This window comes from Balaenoptera ricei, chromosome 20 (genome assembly GCF_028023285.1).
Source record: "Balaenoptera ricei isolate mBalRic1 chromosome 20, mBalRic1.hap2, whole genome shotgun sequence".
NCBI lineage: Eukaryota > Metazoa > Chordata > Mammalia > Artiodactyla > Balaenopteridae > Balaenoptera > Balaenoptera ricei.
Genome location: NC_082658.1, coordinates 22,322,773 through 22,343,093, shown reverse-complemented (window position 1 = coordinate 22,343,093; position 20,321 = coordinate 22,322,773). Strand labels below are relative to the sequence as shown.

General features: G+C 58.8%; 1 protein-coding gene across 5 annotated transcripts; it reads left to right on the top strand.

Annotated features, from left to right (window-relative positions):
* The first annotated feature begins 2,665 nt into the window (after nucleotides 1–2,665).
* UBTF (upstream binding transcription factor) lies at nucleotides 2,666–19,001 on the top strand. 5 transcript variants are annotated; one of them, XM_059906683.1, is made up of 21 exons: nucleotides 2,666–3,054; nucleotides 5,993–6,117; nucleotides 7,611–7,786; nucleotides 8,353–8,436; nucleotides 8,534–8,689; nucleotides 11,096–11,160; nucleotides 11,438–11,558; nucleotides 11,936–12,046; nucleotides 12,400–12,533; nucleotides 12,680–12,821; nucleotides 13,116–13,157; nucleotides 13,289–13,402; nucleotides 13,503–13,658; nucleotides 14,028–14,162; nucleotides 14,417–14,527; nucleotides 14,942–15,030; nucleotides 15,134–15,323; nucleotides 16,121–16,168; nucleotides 16,274–16,345; nucleotides 16,442–16,585; nucleotides 16,671–19,001. In XM_059906683.1, exons 2-21 carry the CDS (start codon nucleotides 6,060–6,062, stop codon nucleotides 16,794–16,796), a joined length of 2,274 nt encoding a protein of 757 aa, XP_059762666.1. In that variant the 5' UTR covers nucleotides 2,666–3,054; nucleotides 5,993–6,059; the 3' UTR covers nucleotides 16,797–19,001. The 5 variants fall into 5 exon arrangements, with proteins under 5 accessions (XP_059762666.1, XP_059762665.1, XP_059762664.1 ...); XM_059906682.1 differs by lacking the exon at nucleotides 2,666–3,054 and adding an exon at nucleotides 3,343–3,518; XM_059906681.1 differs by lacking the exon at nucleotides 2,666–3,054 and adding an exon at nucleotides 4,718–4,843.
* Nucleotides 19,002–20,321: the final 1,320 nt, after the last annotated feature.

The following is a 20,321-nucleotide window of genomic DNA, read 5'->3' as shown; positions in this document are numbered from 1 at the left end:
AATGAGTAACTAGGATTATGCCTTGTCACCAGCCTGGCTGGGGTTGTGGAATGCTGAGGCTCTGCTTCAAGGCACAGGGCAGAAAACTGGGAGGGAGGGGGGAATGAATTGGGAGAGGCGGCATAGAAAAAAGACCAAGGGTAGGTTTCCTCATGCTCTGGCCCATAGCCCAAGTCTTAGACTCCTGACCTCACCAGAGACACAATAGATGTAAAACAAGCCAATTGGTTTCCAAGTAGGAAAAGTGCCAGCTATGATTTTTGCTGCCCAAGAAATGAAAAATCAATAATTATCATTCTTGGGCTTCCCTGGTGGCGCAGTGGTTAAGAATCTGCCTGCCAATGCAGGGGACACGGGTTCGAGCCCTGGTCTGGGAAGATCCCACATGCCTCGGAGCAACTAAGCCCGTGTGCCACAACTACTGAGCCTGTGCTCTAGAGCCCGTGAGCCACAACTACTGAGCCCGCATGCCACAACTACTGAAGCCCGCGCGCCTAGAGCCTGTGCTCTGCACGCAACAAGAGAAGCCACTGCAATGAGAAGCCCGTGCAACGCAACGAAGAGTATCCCCCGCTCGCCGCAACTAGAGAAAGCCCCACGCACAGCAACGAACACCCAATGAAGCCAAAATAAATAAATTAATTAATTAAAAAAATAATAATGATAATTATCATTCTTATGATTCATGTTCATCCTGTTTTATTCCAAAGCCCTTGACCGAAAGGCCCCTTGGCCCAGCCAAGAAGTTCAGGTCCAGGAGCCAGGACACCTGGACTCCAGATCTGTGTGTGGAAGACTTGGAACTTTCTTGGGGTCTAAGTCTCATTGTAAACATCGCAAGTGACATTGTGGAGTATTTTACAGTTTTACGTACATCATCTCACTCGACCCTCCAGCCCCTGGCGAGGAAAGCAGAGAACATAGGATTGCTAGTTTAATTTTATAGACAAGGAAACTGGGACCAGATGAGGTTAAGAGATTCAATCAAACTCACACTGTTAAGAAGGTTGGGAAGCCGAGAAGCTCGGAAGCTGGGACTTCTGACTCCAAACCCTTTGCTGTTTCCCAGTCAAAACAAGAAAGTCAGTCCCTGCAGGCTCCAAGTGCAGTGTGAGACGTCTTGGTCCTACACAAAATGCCCTCTGTAGGTTCCAAGGGCAGAGCTGGGTTTGTGGGGCTGAAACTTGTACAACTGGAGGGGAGGGGGAGACTCAAAAATAATACCAAATGATGAATCAAAATTAAGGACAGGACCTTGAACAGGCCCTGCGATGAGGAGCCCTGAAGCTTAAGCTTCATTAGCATCAAGGTAAATCGGCCCCTCCTACATGCCCTACCCACTGAAAAATCCGGACACACCAGATCTTGACAGGATTTTCCTCCCTGTTTGTGAAACGTGGCAGATGTGGGCTATGGAAGTCCTGGGAAAGGAATCTCATTTCTCCCAGGAGACGAGGAATTACAGCAGCAGCGAGGCTGTTGTGTGAGGCTGGAAAAGGCTGTGTGCCAGGGGAGAGTCCAAAGGGGCCGGTGACCCAGCTGGCCGAGATGTGGGCCGTAGCAGTGTTGGTGTGGTAGACTGGCATTCCGGGACCCGGGAGCAATGGCTCTGCCCCCGGAGCAATGGCCCAAACCGTAGGCTCGCCTATTGGAAGCAGGCGTTCTTCAGACTGTCTTCTGGCTTCCTGCGTCCAGATGAACCTTCCTCGGAGGAGGAGAGGCAGAGACAGACAACCACAGCCGACGGCAGTGGGAGGGTAGATGGTGGTCCCGCCCAGGCCTTTCGATCCCCGCCCAGGCCCTAAACTCCCCGGCCCTCAGGATGGTGGAGAGCGGAAATCTACGAGGAGGCTGCCCTGCTGCGGCTCGCGCGGCGAGGCCGGGGTGCAAGGCTCCCCTCGCGGCTCCCCGCCGCCGCCGCCGGGCGGGGGACGGGGGATAGAGTTGGGGGGGGCAGTGCCCGCGGCCTGTTTTCCCAGGGCTGGCCGAGCCTTTTTGACAAGCTGATTGCGTGGCGGGGATTGGCTAGTCCGGGCGTGACGCCGGTTAACAACAAAGGTGGAGTTGGAAGAAATTAGATTAAAGGAGAGGGGGCAAAAAAAAAAAAAAAAAATTAAACGGGGAGCAGGCAGGGGACAGGAGGCAGAGACCGAAGGGGAGATGCTCGAAGCGCGGTCTCGCGGCTCCGACTTCGCCCCGGAATCCTCTTCGCCTAAACCAACCGGGATTTTTGCTCTCAACCCGGACTCCGGCCCAGCTACCGAAGCCAGGGTGGGAGGGATGGTTTTGCTTCTTGAGAAATGCCCCCCAACTCTCACCCTGACACCCCCTTGCTACGGCCCAGGGGGAGAATTATTTGCTCGGACTCCTCGGACCCTAAACCCTATTGAGAATAGCGAGAGGCTCGCTCTAAAACCCGGAAGGCCCTCGCGGGGCACCGAGATCGGACGAGGCGGGGTACTCCCCCGGTTTTCCAATGTGTTACAAACCTAAGAGCTTTTTGCTTGCTTTTTTTTTTTCTTTTTGGTAACACCCCCCCCCCTTTCTATCCCCCCCCCCTTTGGCTCCAGGGTTGCAAAAGCAAAGAGCAATAAAAAAAAAAAAAAAGAAGCGCGCACACACTCAGACACACACCAGTGGCGACAGGGGAGAGTTGGAAAGACGCAGGAGAGAAGCAGGAGGCAGGAGGCAGGAGGCAGCGGGGAGGGAGCAATGGGACCGGGAAGCCGCAGGTTCCCTCGCAAATCCCCCTCCGTCCCCACGTCGTCTCGCCGGCCGCGGCAGGGGAGCGAGGAGCCGGGCGAGCAGATGGAGGAGTGGAGCTCGCTCTAGGCAGCGGGCTTGGCCGGAGAATGGAGGAGCCGCCAAGCGATCGGCTGATTGGAAGAGAAACGCAGAGCGATGGAGGCGGGGGTAGGAGGACGATTTCTCTGCGGGGACTGGCGGCGGCGTATACGCCCGGGTCGGGCGCTGCAGAGCTTGGCTAGCTTTCAACCCGCGCTCGCCGGCTCCAGCCCCGCGCGCCCACCCCCAGCCCTCCCGGCGGCTCCGCAGGTGAGTGCGAGCTGGGGGCAAAAAGACCCGAAAGTCTCAACACGCCCGCCCTACCAAAGGAAAAAAAAAAAAAAAGCATTTTTCCTTTTCTTTTTTTTTTTTTTATTTTCGTGCAGCCCCCAGCGCGGTGGGAGGGAAGGGGTGAGGCTAAGCCGCCCGGAGGAGGCGGAGGGGCCAGGCGAGGCCCGGGTGGCCCGGGAGGCGGCGGCGGCGGCGCCGAGGCGGCTCTGACGGGCGAGCGCTCGGAGCGGCGCTGCGCTGCGCCGAGGCGGGCGGGCGGGCGGAGCGGGGCGGGCGGAGCGCGGCGCGTGGGGCTCGCCATTAGCCGTCGCTCCGCTTCGCCATCTCGGGCTTTGTCTGGCGACTTGCTGCCCCGGCGTCGGCTGCGGCGGAGCTGCGGCTCGGCTCTTCGGCCCGCCGCACCCCTAAGGTGCCCCTGGCTCGCGCTCCCATTCACACGCTCGGTAAGTGAGCCCCGGCGCCGCCGATTTCGGGGGAGAGGGGTTGCTGAGAGTGGCGGCGGCGCCGATCTCCATGCGCCCGGGCAGGCCTGGGGAGCCATGCCGGGCTGGATTGAACCAGCTCCCAGAGAGGCTCCTCCGCCGGAGCCCGTCGCCCCCTCGCCGTTTGCGGGGTTTAAGGAGCAAAGGAGACTTTTTTTTTTTTAATTTGCAAGGATATTTTGTAGGGATAATTTTTTTTAAAGTTTCGCGTGTGTGCTGCTTGGCAGCTAGGCGACCGCGAGGCAGGCGCCGAAGCCTGGCGCCGCGATCGGCGTGCGTGCGCCCCGAGCCAGTGGCTACGCTCCGGGGATAAGGGTGGGCGCGGACCGCCCGCTCAGCGAGGCGGGCGAGGGGAGCGTATGAGAGCTGGAGTGGAAGCCCGAATCTGAGCTGGGAAGACTGGGGAGAGAGCTCCGGAGCAGGGCTGCAGCCGACCCCTGAGCCTCCACGGCCGCCTGGGGGCCCTCCGGGCACCCTCTCTGCGGCCGCACCTCGCGCCCTCCCTCCCGCGCCGGCCGAGCCTGCTAGTTCCCCCGCGGGTCTGGCGAGGTCGCTCTCGGCGCCCGCCCGCCCGCCTGCCTCGGCTCCGAGCCCCGCCGCCATCCGGGCGGCTGCGTGTCTCCCTGCCCCGGCCCCCCCCCTCCCCGGCGGCAGCCGCCGCCGCCGCCGCCACCACCACTACCACCACCACCACCACCACCACCCCCCTCCCCTCCTTCCTTCCCTCCGCCTCGGCCGCCCGGGTCCCCCCAGCTCCCGCCCCTCCTCCCAGCTGCCCCCCGCGGAGCCCGCCCGGGCAGGCTGTGGGAGGGAGAGGAGCCGGCGAGGCGGGCGGGCTGGCGCTCGCTCCCCGGGGGTCGGTGTGCGCTCTACGGGGAAGGACGCGCTCGCTGCCCCGCTTCTCCCGCCCCCCCTCCCGCTCCTCCTCCTTTCTCCCTCCTCCTCCCCGCTCCGGCGGCGGAGGCTGCGGCGGCGGCGGGGGGTGTGCGAGCTGAGGCCGGGGCCGGCGGGCGGGCGGCGGGCGGGCTGCCTGCAGGCGGAGGGCGCTGTGCTTTGTGCTTTTCGCCGCGAGGAGCAGCAGGCAGCAGCCACAGCCGCCGCCGCCACAGCAGCAGCAGCAGCCGCCGCCCCAGCGCCGCCGCCGCCGCCGCCGCGCCCGGAGGAGGAGCCGCTGCCGCCGCGGGAGGGAGCTGCGGCTGTGCCCGGCCGAGCGGGGGAGGGCGCCGCCGCTCAGAGCCGGGGAGGGAGCCGCCGGAGCGGGAAGTCCGGAGGCCGCGCTGCGCCGGGTAACCGAGGCGGCTGAGGACGCGCGCCAGGGTCGGGGCGCGAGCCGTGGGTGCGGTGGACACCCGGGGGAGACCCGGGGCGACCTCCGGGCAGGGAACTGGGCGAGAGAGGACCAGGGCACTGGAGAGGACGCCGAGAACCGGGGGAGGGGAGGGCAGGAAGCGAGGCCCGAGCCGAGCCCCGGCCGCAGGCGGAGGAGCCCGCGCTTCTCCGAGCCGGCAGGCGCAGTTCTCTCCGGCCGCCGGAGGGGGCGGCGGGGCCGGTGAGCGCTGCTCCCCCGCCTCCCGCCGCCGTCCTCCCGCCCTCTCCTTGGCTCGGCTCCCCGGAGGCCGGGGCGGGGGCGCCGGCGGGGCTGGGCCGCAGGCTCGGGGGAGGAGGCGGCGGTTCCCGCCGTGGTCGCGCCTCTGCGCCGGGCTCCTCCGTGCGCGTCGGGGTGGCTGGGCGGTGGCGGCGCCTCTGGCCGGGGTGGGTGGCTCGGGGGCGGGGGGCAGGCCAGGCCGCTTCTCTCCGGCTGCTCGCCCGCCCAGGCGGGCGGGGACGGCGTCGGGAGCCCGAGGGGGAGGGCGGCGGGAATCCGGATCCGGTCCCCGGGGGCGGTGCGGCCGCTGAGCTCCGGGGCCGGCGGCGGCTGCGCTGCGTCCGGGTCCCCGCCGGGTTGCGGAGGCGGGGGGAACCGATCGGGGGGAGCGGGAGGAGGAGACTACAGCGCGTGCCCGCTTCCGCGGCCGCGCGCGCCCTTTACCCGCCCTTCCTCCTCCCCCGCCCTCCAGCCTGGGGCCTCCCCGGGGCGGGGCGCACAGAAGAGGAGGAGTGGTTTTTTTTTTTTTTTTTTTTTTGGCCGGGGTGGGGGAAGGAGGGCGGAGGGCGGGTGCTATAGCTGCACGCGGGAGCAGGGAGCAGTCTCTCGCGTGGGCAGGGGAGGGCGCACGCCGAGGAGCGGGGCTGTAGGGGCTGGGGGGCGGGGGGGGTGGAGTTAGGAGGTAGAGGAGGAGCGCACTCCCACCCCCACCAACTCATTAAGCCTCCTAGAGTCTTGGCTGGGTCTCTGAGAGTGTGGGCTTGTGTCCCCCTCCCCTTTGGGGGAGGGAGGGATAGACAGTCCCCCACCTCTCAGCCCGCCTGAGTGGAGACTCGTGTCTCTTCTAAAGGGTGAGGTGGCTTTGACCCCGGCTTGCCTGGCCAGCACGACCGAGGAGGTGGCTGGACGGCTGGAGAATGAACGGAGAAGCCGACTGCCCCACAGACCTGGAAATGGCCGCCCCCAAAGGCCAAGGTAGGAGCCCCGACCCTCAGGCCTCTTTAACTTAAATCCTTTTTTCTCACGTAGGTCTGCAAGGCCCACTCCCCTTCTAAAGGTTTTCTCCAGTCTGCATTCTCTGAAATGATATGGGAGGGAGCGGCTTGAGTGTCAAACATCCCTTACACTGGGGGTTTGGCTAAACCCAAATTATTTGGCCTTGAACCTATAAACTGTATTTTTCACACTCCATTACCCCCACGTCAGAGGGGGAGAAGGAGGCATATGCAAGTCTTCCTTCTGGGGTTCCCCGTCAGCTCTAGTGTGTCCCCAACAGTGTCCTGGAAAGGGAGGGAAGATGAGGAATGTGGAGGAAGGGGGAGATGAGAAGGATTGGGGAGGCTTTTCAGGTTCTTTATTGTTATTAAGAGGACAGATTTTGGTGAGGCAGGTTGGAGAGAAAGGGTGTTTTGATGGCTTGAGGTCTCAAAGATAAATAACTACACCCTACCCCACCCAGTGGGGATCCAGTGTGTAGGGTGGCAGGGGGTAGGATGAATCTGAGCATCTGGCAATGCCTGTGGGACACTGAGAGGAGAGAGGATTATGGGTTCATGTGACCCATCTGTGGAAACCCTGGCCCAGGTTACCAGATGTAAATACAAGAGCCCTTTTGACTCCTAGCCTTGGATAGCTGTCCTCCTAGCTCAGGGTAGCCACCCTCCAGAGAGGCCTCACTGGAGCTACCTTTCAGTGGCTGGAAATAGCTGGTCCAGACTCTGTTTTTTGCCTCCATGGGGAGTTGGACTGAGAAGACAACTCAGAATTCTAGGGGAGGGGGCGGAGGGGCGGTGTCTCCCTGGAGCAGGGCCCTGGGAGCGTTTGCCCCCCTGCCTGCCTTGCCTCACAGCTGCCCTGTATGGTTCTACCATTGTTTTACCCAAATTCTCCTTTGGTCCTCTTTGAGAGGAGGGGTAGGATGGTGGAATACTCATGCCTCTAATGTTAGTTTCTAGCTGTGCTGGAGAGAAACATCATCAGCATGGGTTCTCCTTACTGCCCACACCCCTTCCTCAGTCTGCACATTTAGGGTAGCCACCTAGAACTTGGATTGAATTTAGCTTCACGTTTAGATGTGTTGCCTCCCTCCTTCCCTTCCTTCTCCGATAAGCTAGCTGTTCTCCAACAGTGTCCCAAATCACTGTAGCTTCCTTTCCCCCCACTTCACTACAGTAAATTGTAACCCATGTCAGGCTGGCATGTTAGAAATGATAATAGCTTTGAAGTAAGCCAGACTTGAGTCCAAGTCCGGTTTTCTAGGCCTGATGCTGTCTGGACTGGAGTCCCCGCTCTAATCTGTATGGCCATGGCTTTTCCTTAAGGCCAGGCCATGTCTTGTGTATGCCTTCAGATGGGAAATAATCAGGGTCTGGGATGCTCTGGGAAGGAAGGGTTGAGTGCTTAAGGACTGGGGAGCAGATGGGGGCTGGCATGAGCCAGGCATGATGGCTTTTCTTACCCTTCCCCAGACCGCTGGTCCCAGGAAGACATGCTGACTTTGCTGGAATGCATGAAGAACAACCTTCCATCCAATGACAGCTCCAAGTTCAAAACCACCGAGTCACATATGGACTGGGAAAAAGTAGCATTTAAAGACTTTTCTGGAGACATGTGCAAGCTCAAATGGGTGGAGATTTCTAACGAGGTAAAGGATCCCCCCACCCCCTTCCTGACACATTCAAACACACATCTACACTTACCCTTGCCTCAACCTTCCTGGTGGAGGAGATGGAACAGAAATCTATAAACAGGAAGGAAAGAGGCTAGGCAAGGTGCTCTTGTGGTCGCCCTTGTGCATTTCGGGAGGTGGCACGGTTGACAGCACTGACCAAGACTTCTCAGTTCTGCCACTTTCTAGCTGTGTGGCCTTGAATACTTACCGTCTTAGAGAATCTGTTGCCTGAGCTGTTCTGGGGATTGAATGAGGTGCTGACATGGACAACCATTTCGAGGTCAGGTGGTCGCCTTGTTGCTGTCCTGTGCTGTGTACTGACGGCCTGGGCCTCTGCAGTAAGCACAGACCAGTGCCTGGGCGTCTGCCTGGGGGTCAGGGCTGCCTGAGTTGTGTCACTGTCAGCCCCTGCCCTCCTCCTTTGATAACTTCAGTCTAGTGGAAAGTAGAGAAGGCCAATTGGGAAACAAGGCTTCGTTCCTGGGTGGTGTCCCCCTCTTCGGAACTTCCCCTTCCACTCACCTCCCTTCTTCCTCCAGGTGAGGAAGTTCCGTACGTTGACAGAATTGATCCTCGATGCTCAGGAACATGTTAAAAATCCTTACAAAGGCAAAAAACTCAAGGTGAGTTTCCAGGAGAAGGAGCACAAAGGTTTGGAGAGGCAAGGTCCAAAGAACGGACAGTGTCTCACCTTGACCATGTCCTTGTCCCTCCTTCCAGAAACACCCGGACTTCCCAAAGAAGCCCCTGACCCCTTATTTCCGCTTTTTCATGGAGAAGCGGGCCAAGTACGCAAAACTCCACCCCGAGATGAGCAACCTGGACCTGACCAAGATTCTGTCCAAGAAATACAAAGAGCTGCCAGAGAAGAAGAAGGTGGGGGGAGGGGGACTAAGGTGCAGGGAGGGAAGGGGCCGGGAGCAGCTGGTATGGTGTAGGTCATCTGTCGGGGGTGGTGAGGGCTTAGACCAAGGGACCTGGCATCAGGGGCATGGGTGGGTCAGCTGAGCAGGGTAGGGCCTTGGGCAGCCACACCCGATCACCCTCTCCCAGGCCCACACACTCTCAGGCGTGGGCACTGCTGCAGGTGTAACCCTGACTGAGGCAGGCAAAACCCGTAGTGTTCTTTCACACACACGTCCTCACTGTTAGGCCTACAGAGCTGTTCACTTCTGATATTTCCCCACATGGTCTCGTTTGATGCTTGTAGAGGTAACCCCGGGAGACTGGGTTATCCTGGTTTTGTGGGCAATGAACTGGGGTGCAGGAGGGTATCGTGTCCCAGGACTCCGGTTTAGTGCTCAGGCTCCCTGCCTAGTGCTTTTCTCGCTGCCACATCCACAGGTTACGTGGGCGGGCTTCCCCTTGCACACATTGTCCCTCGTGGCCTCACGCTCTCCCAGACCCTCAAGCCCGTTAACCTTGGGCAGGGGCTGCCCAGCCTCCCAGACAGGGGTGGACACAGCACAGTGAGATCATGCGGTACCTTGCAGAGATAGACAGCAAAGCATTGCAGCTGGGACACGAGTGAGATGGGGTGGGGAGAGAGACACAAAAGGAGATGCTACATGGTGAGGTGGAGCCAGGGAGAGATGTTGGCAAGGGGCACCAGGAGAGACAAGAGGGCACATTTATTTGCTGGGAGAGGACACAGAGTTGCAGGCAGCCAGCTCTCGGGAGGGCACCAGCACTGGGAGTAGCCCTCTTCCTGGTCTGCGCACCCTGGCTTCGGGCTCACGTGGCCTGGTTCTGTACCCAGAAGAGGAGCTAGCTTGGCTGGGTAGATCCGGCTGTCTGCAACTACTGCTTGAGCCAAGCCGGAGTATGAATCGCTGGAGCTATTCTTGACCCCTGCGATGGGGCCGGCACAGAACTGACTGTACACATAACACCGAGACATTTCCACGGGGTGGGAGGGAGAGGCAGAGGGTCTCAGGTTCAGGGAGGGATAGAAGAAACTCCGTGGTAGAGTGGACAGAGTGCCGGCCTAGGGGACACGGGCCTTGGGCCTGTTCTCCTGGCTACCACTGAATCGCTGTGCGTGTGCCCTTCGGTAAGTTACTTCAGTCCTTCGGGCCTGATCTTGATCTGAGGTGTGGAGAGTGAGCCTGATCTGGGTGGTGCCTTCCGGCTCTAAAAGCTGCTGTTTTGTATGAGGAGGGCTGCGACTGGGGCTGAGGAGGCTGGGTTCTGCTCCCGGTTTTCTGCGGGAACCTCGGAGGGAAGTGGAGCTGCCTCGCTTCTTGCGCCTGATGAGAGGCAGGGGTTGGGCTCAATCAGCTTGAGCCCCTGGCCTCCTCCAGTGCTAACTCGTTTGTGAATCTGGGAAGAAGAGGGATAAAGGAAAGATGGACAATGAGTGGGAGCCAGGACAAGATGTAGATGAGGAAGGGGAAGAGACAGGTTGGAAAGGAAGTCAGAGTGAGGGGTGTGGAGAGGCAGGAAGGATACCGGGATGGAGGTGGGATGGTGGGAAGGGAGGACCAGGCTGATAGAAGCTGGTGCAGGCGAAGGAAGGGAAGCCAAGCAGCAAAGGAGAATGACGGGGCTGGGGGAGGGAGGGCTCAAGGAGCCAAAGAGCCAAGAGCCTGGAAGAAGGGATCAGAGGTAGGGAAGGTGGCAATGACTGAGGAAGGGGGTGGGGGTGGGGATGATGTCAGGATTGCCAAGGACAGCCAGGGACCCAAAGGTAGCAGATGGGGGGAAAAAATCCAGATACAGAAGACAGATCTATTAAGATGTGATTTGGGCTGCAAGGATTCACTCTGGGTTCCCTTCATTGCGATCTCCCTTTGGAAGCAGGACTCAGCCTGCCACTTGCCCTGTGGGCCACCTCTGAGGGGGCAGATTAGTATTAGCTGCCACAGACACAGGAGGAGAGCGCAACAGGGTCAAGGCCTACATCTTCTGACTCTCACTGGGAGTGTCCTGGCGTTTGGGAAAGGCAGAGGGGTAGTGTTGCGGGGAGTCCCAGCCCTGTCGCTGCTTACTGTGTGACTGGATAATGCCATGTCCCCTTCCTGGGACTCTTTCCCTTTCTTAAAGGGAGGGGATAGGATGTAGGATGTGTTCTGGGAGACCCCTGTAGCTCCCACTGTCTGGGCTATGGTTGAGTCCCCCATCCCCAGCCCACTGGAAGGCAGACCGCCATCCCTTTTCGTGCTCATGACATTCTCTGTACACATCACCAACTGGGAGGCAAAATAGCTAGCAAGGAGGACTTAGTGGGTTTTGTAGCTCAGGCCTTGGGTTGTGGATGACCCCGTCACCTCCTCCCCCCAGATGAAATATATTCAGGACTTCCAGAGGGAGAAACAGGAGTTTGAGCGAAACCTCGCCCGATTCAGGTAAGGCAGTGGAGCCCAGAGGAGGGCCACAGGGCGCTGGGTGCGGCAGGAGAGGGTAGCAATGACCAGACCCTGGCACTTGAGGCACGGAAGATGGATGGGTCACCTGTAGACCCTAGTGGCTCAGGCTCAAGGGGAGGGACCGGCAGGCAACTGCTGTCCCACTAGGCCCCAGCTGATAGGCCAAGGAGCCTTGGTGGGTGGGGCAGCTAGCTTGGGTCTGCCCTGGCAGGATCCCCCTCCCCCCACTGACTGTTGCTCCCCGTGCCCTGGCTAGGGAGGATCACCCAGACCTAATCCAGAATGCCAAGAAGTCGGACATCCCTGAGAAGCCCAAAACCCCCCAGCAGCTGTGGTACACCCACGAGAAGAAGGTGTACCTCAAAGTGCGGCCAGATGTGAGTGTCCGGCCAAGGGGTGGCAGGGAGGGCGCACGGTAGTGGCAAGGGGGAGCCGCGCCAGGTCGGCCGGGCACGGTGCAGGGGAGCAGGAGAGGAGGCCCCTCCCCAGGGGTGGGCTGCATGGACAGGGCCTGGGCCAGCTGGCGTGCGAGTGTGTGCATGTGTGCGTGTGTGAGCCTGTCCCCTTGCACCCAGGCGGGACCCCCCGCCCCGCCCCCCTCCCCGCCGCCTCTCTGCCTTCCCCTCCTGGCCTGTGGGGGACACTCTCGTGACCTCCTGTGGCCTGAGGGGGCGGGGGCCTCTGTGTCCCCCTCCCCTTCCCCTCCCCCCTGCCCCTGGCTGCCTGTGTGTGTCTGACGGCTTTTGGTTTGCAGGCCACTACGAAGGAGGTGAAGGACTCCCTGGGGAAGCAGTGGTCTCAGCTCTCGGACAAAAAGAGGCTGAAATGGATTCATAAGGCCCTGGAGCAGCGGAAGGAGTACGAGGTTAGGCTTCCGCTGCGCTCCTCCCCGCCCGGCTCTTCACGAGCCTCTGCCCTCTGACTCTGCGGCCTCCGCACTCTGCGGCAGGCAGTCTCTCCCCGTCCTACCGCTGAGGGAGGGGCCTCCTGGGCCCCTCACCTCTGCCCCTACCTTCCCCGCCCCGCCCCCCCCATGAGATCTCAGGCTAGGGCAGGGCAGGGCACCACGTCTCGTGTGACACAGCAGACACACGGCCACCCCCCAGCTTTGCTCCCTGCCTCCCCTTCCCAGCGGCTCTCCCCCACCCCCCCGGCCCCGGCTAACCCCACACCCCGTTGCCCTCCATCCCCCCCCCCCCCCCCCGCCTCACCCTGCAGGAGATTATGCGTGACTATATCCAGAAGCACCCCGAGCTCAACATCAGTGAGGAGGGCATCACCAAGTCCACCCTCACCAAGGCCGAACGCCAGCTCAAGGACAAGTTTGACGGGCGACCCACCAAGCCACCTCCGTGAGCGCTGCCCTGGGGCGGGGGGGCAGCTAGGGAGCCGGGCTGGGGGAGGGCCTCAGCCCAGGCTCTGCAGGTGAGGGGGCTGCCGCCCTGGGCCTCCCAGCTCGCTCACAGGGCCGCTCCTCCCTCGCTGCCGGTCGTGACAGGAACAGCTACTCGCTGTACTGCGCAGAGCTGATGGCCAACATGAAGGACGTGCCCAGCACGGAGCGCATGGTGCTGTGCAGCCAGCAGTGGAAGCTGCTCTCCCAGAAGGAGAAGGATGCTTACCACAAGAAGTGCGACCAGGTGAGCCGTGGCAGGAGCCAGCCCTGGAGAGGGAGGACTCCTGGAGGACCTTGGGGGTTTGAAGCATGAGGTCTGACCCCTGGGCACCTGCTTCAGACATGGTGTTGTACTAGGTTTAGCATCTGGGCTGATCCAGGCAGATTCTCGGGCCTCGCGCTTACCATCTATGGAGGGAGACTAGGCCCTGTCCAGGCTCTGGAAGGTCTGCTGAGGGCTACTGTTTGTCCCCCGAGCATGGGAGGGTCTCCAGTGAGGCTGCCCCCATGCTGACCCTGACTCCCCTTCCTTTCCCAGAAAAAGAAGGATTATGAGGTGGAACTGCTCCGTTTTCTAGAGGTGAGTGTTCCTTTCGGGAGGACAGTGGGCAGAGAGAGGCCGGGGGATTGGTGAGCAACGCCCTTAAGACAACCAGGAAGCAGCCTGGGGACCAGACATTCAACCCTGTGCTGCCCTCTCTCCCCACCCAGAGCCTGCCTGAGGAGGAGCAGCAGCGGGTGCTGGGGGAGGAGAAGATGTTGAACATCAACAAGAAGCAAGCCACCAGCCCAGCCTCCAAGAAGCCCTCCCAGGAAGGGGGCAAGGTGGGCAGGGGGCACGACCAAGCAGGTCCTGTGGGGGGGGCGGAGGCGGGGCTCCCCGTGAGCACCCCGTGGATCCCGACCCTCTTTGCACATCTACAAGGGTGGCTCAGAGAAGCCCAAGAGGCCCGTGTCAGCCATGTTCATCTTCTCGGAAGAAAAGCGGCGGCAGCTGCAGGAGGAGCGGCCTGAGCTTTCAGAGAGCGAGCTGACCCGCCTGCTGGCCCGCATGTGGAATGACCTGTCAGAGAAGAAAAAGGTCAGGCTTGCCAGACCCGAGGGGCTGCCGGGCAGAGTCTGGGCTGCTTCTCCCCTGGGGGCTAGCTGTACTTCCTCACCCTGCCCCAGGTGTGTGTGGGGTGTGAGCCGCACGGGTGCCTGGGCGCAGATGGTGGGGCTGGGAACCCAGCGAGCCGGAAGGCGGGAAGCGGTCAGCTGTGGGCTGGGGGCTCCCTGGGGAGCAGGGCCGCTGGGCAGCTTGAGCCCCTGGCAGGAGACATCTGCACCGGCCCACGCCTCTGCTCACCCCACCCTTGCCGGTGGCGGGGTGAGCCTTCAACTGCTGGACGAGCCACGTGCGCCCCCTGGGGGTGGCCGGAAGGCTGACGCCTCTGCCGCCCCTCCGCAGGCCAAGTACAAGGCCCGGGAGGCAGCACTGAAGGCCCAGTCAGAGAGGAAGCCAGGCAAGCTGCCAGAGTCGCCCAAAAGAGCCGAGGAGATCTGGCAACAGAGTGTCATCGGCGACTACCTGGCCCGCTTCAAGGTGGCAGGCAGTGGGAAAGGGGCTGTTTTGGGGTTTTTTTTCTTTATTTTCTTTTTCTTTCTTTTGGTTTGTGTGTGTGTTGTTGTTTTTCTGCTTTATTTTTCCATTTTCTTTTTCTTTCTCTTTTTTTTTCTGGAAAAGTAGTTGCTTTATTATTAATTTCATAGGAAAGGGGTTGTTCTGCCACCGCCCATGCAGACCCGCTCCAGCCCTAGGTGACCCTTCCCACAGCTGACACCCCTGTCTGTCCCCAGAACGACCGGGAGAAGGCCTTGAAAGCCATGGAGATGACTTGGAACAACATGGAAAAGAAGGAGAAACTAATGTGGATTAAGAAGGCGGCCGAAGACCAGAAGCGATATGAGGTAGAAAGAGGGCTTCTGGTTAGCACGGTGGGGCAGGATGGAGCTGGGGCCACCTCTCTCCACTTAAAACTCAGGAGCACCCTCCGGGGTGGGCATTTCCTCACTGCGTGGGACTTGGAGCCAGAAGTCCCAGCTTGGGTTGTGTGACCCTAAGTAAGTCTCTTAACTTCCTTCTGTGAGCCTCAGTGATGCATCACTAAAACGACGGCAGTGATACTAGTCGTGTGAGTGCAATTATGAAAGCGCTTTCAGTCGGCAGTGCCTGTCTGACACAGGTGTGAGTTGTTACGAAGTTGCTCCCTGGCTGTGCCTCAGTTTCTCCTCCTTCCTGGCACATAAAAGGAGAATCAGCTAAGGACTGATGGCATGGGGCAGGCGGGAGGATGAGTGTGACCTTTCCGGGTGTCCCCATAGAGAGAGCTGAGTGAGAGGCGGGCACCCCCGGCTGCTGCAAACTCATCCAAGAAGATGAAGTTCCAGGGAGAACCCAAGAAGCCTCCCATGTGAGTCTGGGGGCTGGAGTCCACCCTAGGGATGGGGAGGGTCAGGGCAGGAGGGCTGCTTGGTTGGTCTCCTGACCTTCCCTGCAACACCCCCGCCTCCCAGGAACGGTTACCAGAAGTTCTCCCAGGAGCTTCTGTCCAACGGGCAGCTGAACCACCTGCCGCTGAAGGAGCGCATGGTGGAGATTGGCAGCCGCTGGCAGCGCATCTCCCAGAACCAGAAGGAGCACTACAAAAAGCAGGCCGAGGAGCAGCAGAAGCAGTACAAAGTGCACCTGGACCTCTGGGTCAAGGTGAGAGGGCCGGGGGACCCTAGGAAGGAAGACGGAAGCATCGTGCCGGCTGGTCTGCATTCCTGGTTTCATTCAGTGTCCCAGCAGTCCTTCAGGGTAATGATTACTATCAAAGATAAGGAAACCAAGGCTCAGAGAGGTTAAGTAACTTAGCCAAGGTCATACAGCTAGTGAGTGGGAAAACCCAAATCAGACTGCCTTTTCCTCCCTCCAGCTGGGACCGGGGGACCTCTCCTAGACTCTGGCTCAGCCCCTAGCCTCTGAGCTTCCTTTCTGTGCCTTGCTTGAGCAGTCAGATCTGTAAAGTGGGGAGAGTCACTGATGTCCTCCCCAGCCACCCAGGCAGGTTGGCCAAGGACCCAGGGAATTAGCAGGGTTGAAGTGTTTGAGAAGTTCGGTGAGCCCCAGACTGCGTTGGCAGTGGCTCTGGACTTGGCTTCTGGGGAGGAGTGATGCAGCCAGGCTATGGAAGTCATCGTGTGGGGCTTCTCTGAGTTGAGGAAGCCCCTGACTCTGGAGCCTCCATTCGGGTAGAGCAACAGGACAGACATGAAAACCAACAGTCTTAGGACAGGGTAGCTTAGGAAAGGCTTCAGGGCATCTTAAGCAGAAACACTGAGCTGTGTTCTCAGGGCCCTGGGGTTCTCTGCAGTGACCCAAGGTATGGGGAGACTGGGACGGGCGAAGGTGGGATGGCAGTCAGTGCTCAGCCCACTGCCTGGCAGTTGGCCAGCATGCTCAGTCAGCAGTAGTTTGGGTCGTGTTCCAACCCTCACCTCCTTCTCTGTCTCCCCCAGAGTCTGTCTCCCCAGGACCGTGCAGCATATAAAGAGTACATCTCTAATGTGAGTCTGGGAGCGGGCTGGTGTTGGGATAAGGAGGGAACTTGTGGGGGGATGTTTGGAACTCATGGCTGCTCCCTTTGCCCACGTCCCCGTCCTCTCCTGCAGAAACGTAAGAGCATGACCAAGCTGCGAGGCCCGAACCCCAAGTCCAGCCGGACTACCCTCCAGTCTAAGTCGGTAAGGAGCCCCTCTCAGAAAGGGGACCGGGAGCGGGGGTCCGAGGTGCCTGGAGTGGTGTGGCAGGGACCACTGATGTGCCTCCATCCCTCCCAGGAGTCTGAGGATGACGATGAAGAGGATGAAGATGAGGATGAGGAGGATGAGGAGGAGGAAGATGATGAGAACGGGGACTCCTCTGAGGACGGCGGGGACTCCTCCGAATCCAGCAGCGAGGATGAGAGCGAGGATGGGGATGAGGTGGGATGGGTGGGGCACGGTGGGAGGGGAGAGCGGGGCCCTGCCAGGACGGCCACCTGGTGACTGCACATGCCTTGCCTCGCAGAACGAGGAGGACGACGACGACGAGGATGACGACGAGGACGATGACGAGGATGAGGACAACGAGTCCGAGGGCAGCAGCTCCAGCTCCTCCTCCTCGGGGGACTCCTCGGACTCTGACTCCAACTGAGGCTCAGCCCCACCCGGGGCTCCCCTCCCCGACTGACCACCTTTGTTTCTCCCCCATGTTCTGTCCCCTGCCCCTTGGCCTCCCCCACTTTCTTTCTTTCCTTTTTTTTTTTTTTTTTTTTTTTTTTTAAACAAAATACGGTCGGGGGGAGGCACTGGAGGCGCCCAGGCCAGAACTCTTTGGCCTCAGAGACATCAGCCCTGGGGGACCCTCCAGGGAGCACAACCGTCAGACTGAGCCACCACTGGACCGGCCCAGCCCACCCCCCTCTGCACTTGCGGTTCCGGCATGGACAATGGACCTGGGAGTGGGATGGGGGGCGTCCCAGAGAGTTCAGTGAGGCCCCCTACACCTGCAGCCCGACCCACGGGAGGGTGGAAGCTTGGGGAAGACCCCTTTCTTTCCAGAGGGGCTTGCAGCCTGGACCCCTACGTTGGAACTGGAGGCAGGGAACATGGGAGAGGAGGGCGGGCGCCTATGGGAAAATAGGCACTGCCCCATGGCCCTCTCCTGCCCCCTGCGGGAAGGAGCTGCCTGGACCCACTCACGGGGGGGGGGAGGGGGCAGAAGTGTTTTTTATATATGTGTATATATTTTTTTTTTTTAAGCTCTGAGCTGTCAACGAGACGTTTCCTACCGACCTCGGCTGCCATCTCTGTTGTCATTTCTGGGAGAGGGAGGGTTTAGAGGGTAGGTTTGGGACTTTTTTAAAACAGTCTTGATGCGTATGGAAAAGCGTATGTGCGCGTGTGTGTGTGTGCGCGTGCGTGCGCGTGTGTGGCCTATACATAGCATGGGTGCACCTGTGGATGTGTGCAAAGGCACATGTGCATTTGTGCGTGTAAGAGGGAAGGGGGCGCCCACCTCAGTCTGTGAAGCTGGTAAAAGGGTTGGTGAGGGCCTGGGAGACATTGATCCTGGTGGGGATAGGGTGGGGTGGCCCCTTTCTCCATATCTTCTGCTTTGCTTGATCTCTAATTCAATTTGGGGGGTGTACTGAAGCCACTCTGATGTTTCCTATACTGGTTTCCCTCTGTCAGGGTCATTGGAGCTACTGCTAGTCTCCAGTATCCAGCAGGACTGTGGGGAGGGGGAACAGACCAGGTGAACCTTAAAGCTTTGATTTGGTGGGAAAGGCCTCTGCAGCTCATCTGAGGGGTCACCCAGCCACCCTGGGCTCTGAACCTGGCCTTCAAGAAATGTGTTGGAAGCTCTTAACTTATACATCCCTCCTGTCTTTCCCCCCGCATATCCTCCAGCTACCCCACGCCTGTTTCCTTTGATTTCTCAGGTGTGCTCCCTTCCCCGCCCCACCTCCCCAAATCCACAGCTGGGGAAGAGGTCTGCAAAAGCTGCTTTTGCAGCTGTCCTCCTAAACCTTCCCAGCCATCCCCCTCATTTTGGTACCCTGATTCCTAGATTCTTCATAAGCCAAGCCACCTTGCCTCTGTGGGTTTAATTTTTGTTGGTTTGTTTTTTATTAAATTTTGGCTTCTCTCTTCTTTTAAAAAAACAATCACATCAGTGACCTATTTAATTGGGGCTTTGTGCATTTCCACCTTCCCCTCTGAATGAAAGCCAAGGGATGGGGAAGAATGGGAACTCTACCTAGGAGGTGGGATGGAAAAGGTAGGTCCCCTTCCCAGAGGAAGGCAGACCATCTGCTTTGCCTTAGCCATGGTGCTGGGGTGGGGGGGGTGGCTAGGGAGGGACATTCCCCACTCCTACTCCCCTTTGTCCTGATCCTGGAATTAGGTACAGGGGTCCGTAGGTTCTATTTCTTCCCAAGAGCCCCTGCAAAGAACCCCATTACCCTGAGTACCCCTGCGCTGTTGTGTTTTAGCGGAATGTGTTTTCATTTAAAAACAACTTTGGGGCACTTTTTTTTTCCTGTTTTAAAAATTGAAAAATTCTTACAGTACGAACAGGGCTGTGGTGGTGGGGGAGTTAGTGCTGTGAGAGGTGACTCGGTGCATTTTGGCACTGGGATGGGATGGCTGGGGTGGGAGGACCCTCACTCCCCCCGACCCCGTTTTTTCTCCTAATATTTAAGAAGTGTTTTTGTAGGTTTCAACAACAACTGCAACTTGAATTTGCATCATGGGAGGTGGGAGGGAATGGCTTAGAGGTGTCTGCCTAAGCTGAAGGCCAACTGTGGAAGTTTTGTTTTCCCTTTTTTTGTACAATAAAGTAAAAAAGGTTTGACTGCTGTCTGGTCACTGGACTCAATGAAGGGCGAGTAGAGACAGGGGCTACCGGACAGTTTCAATGTGGAAAGACCCTTGAAGCCAGTTTGTTTGCCCCTTCTTTCTAGAACCATCTTCCTCATTCCTGACGATTCCGTAGGCAACCTGCCTTCACATTGTTTTGTGCTACTGTTCTTGCACTTTCTCAATTCAGTTTGTTCACCTTGGGTTGTCAGACCACTAAGGCCCGAGAATTTGGGAAACAGATACATTATTTTCTCCCGGAAGGCACTGCCTTGAAAAACGGAGATGATGAATGAACCATTAGGGTCAGGGGTGTTTACCATGGTCATGCAAGGGCTTATCTTTGGGAGTTGGAGTAACCCTCCCACCTTGAGCCCTCAGCCTCACCAGGGTTAGGAATGACTTTCCTAATGACCCAGACCTCTGATGGGAAGTGGGCTGGGCTGAGATGACTTGCTCTCTGATGTTAAGGAAGACAGCCTTCCCTCCACAAGCCTTGGCTGGGTTCCTGCAACCACCAAGGGCTAACGACCCAGGGCCATCTAAGACCTCTCCCTTCTCCCCACACCCCTCTCTCACTCTTGGCCAAACTTCTGAAAAGCTCCTTGCCCCTCATGGTCTCCCATTTCCTCACCTCCCACCCACTATTCCCCTAAGGTGACTCGCTGAGGTCACCAACATGTTCATCAATTACACCCAGTGGACACTTGTCTCTTTTTTTTAATTAATTTGGCTGCTCTGGGTCTTAGTTGCAGCACAAGGGATCTTTTAGTTGTGGCACGTGGATTCTTAGTTGTGGCATGTGGGATCTAGTTCCCTGACCAGGGATTGAACCTGGGCCCCATGCATTGGGAGTGTGGAGCCTTAACCACTGGACCACCAGGGAAGTCCCACTTGTCTGTCTCTTGACTTCTTGGTCTACTCTGTTGGCATCCGCTCCTCCTCCTCATTCTTTTTTTTTTTTTTTAATAAGGGATTGATTTTATTTCTTTTTTTAATATTTATTTTATTTACTTATTTGGTTGTGTGGGGTCTTAGCTGTGGCAGGTGGGCTCCTTAGTTGCCGCTCATGGGCTGCTTAGTTGTAGCACATGGGGTCCTTAGTTGTGGCATGTGGGCTCCTTAGTTGCAGCACATGGGCTCCTTAGTTGTCACACGTGGGCTCCTTAGTTGAGGCATGTGAACGCTTAGTTGCAGCATGCATGTGGGATCTAGTTCCCTGACCAGGGATCGAACCCAGGCCCCCTGCATTGGGAGCATGGAGTCTTATCCACTGTGCCACCAGGGGAAGTCCCACCTCCTCCTCATGCTATCC

Coding starts and splice junctions, on each gene's coding strand:
- UBTF (XM_059906683.1), top strand. CDS start 6,060: ATGAACGGAGAAGCCGACTGCCCCACAGACCTGGAAATGGCCGCCCCC. Junction 11,161..11,437: donor CGAAACCTCGCCCGATTCAG/GTAAGGCAGTGG, acceptor TGCCCTGGCTAG/GGAGGATCACCCAGACCTAA. Junction 16,346..16,441: donor CTACCCTCCAGTCTAAGTCG/GTAAGGAGCCCC, acceptor CATCCCTCCCAG/GAGTCTGAGGATGACGATGA.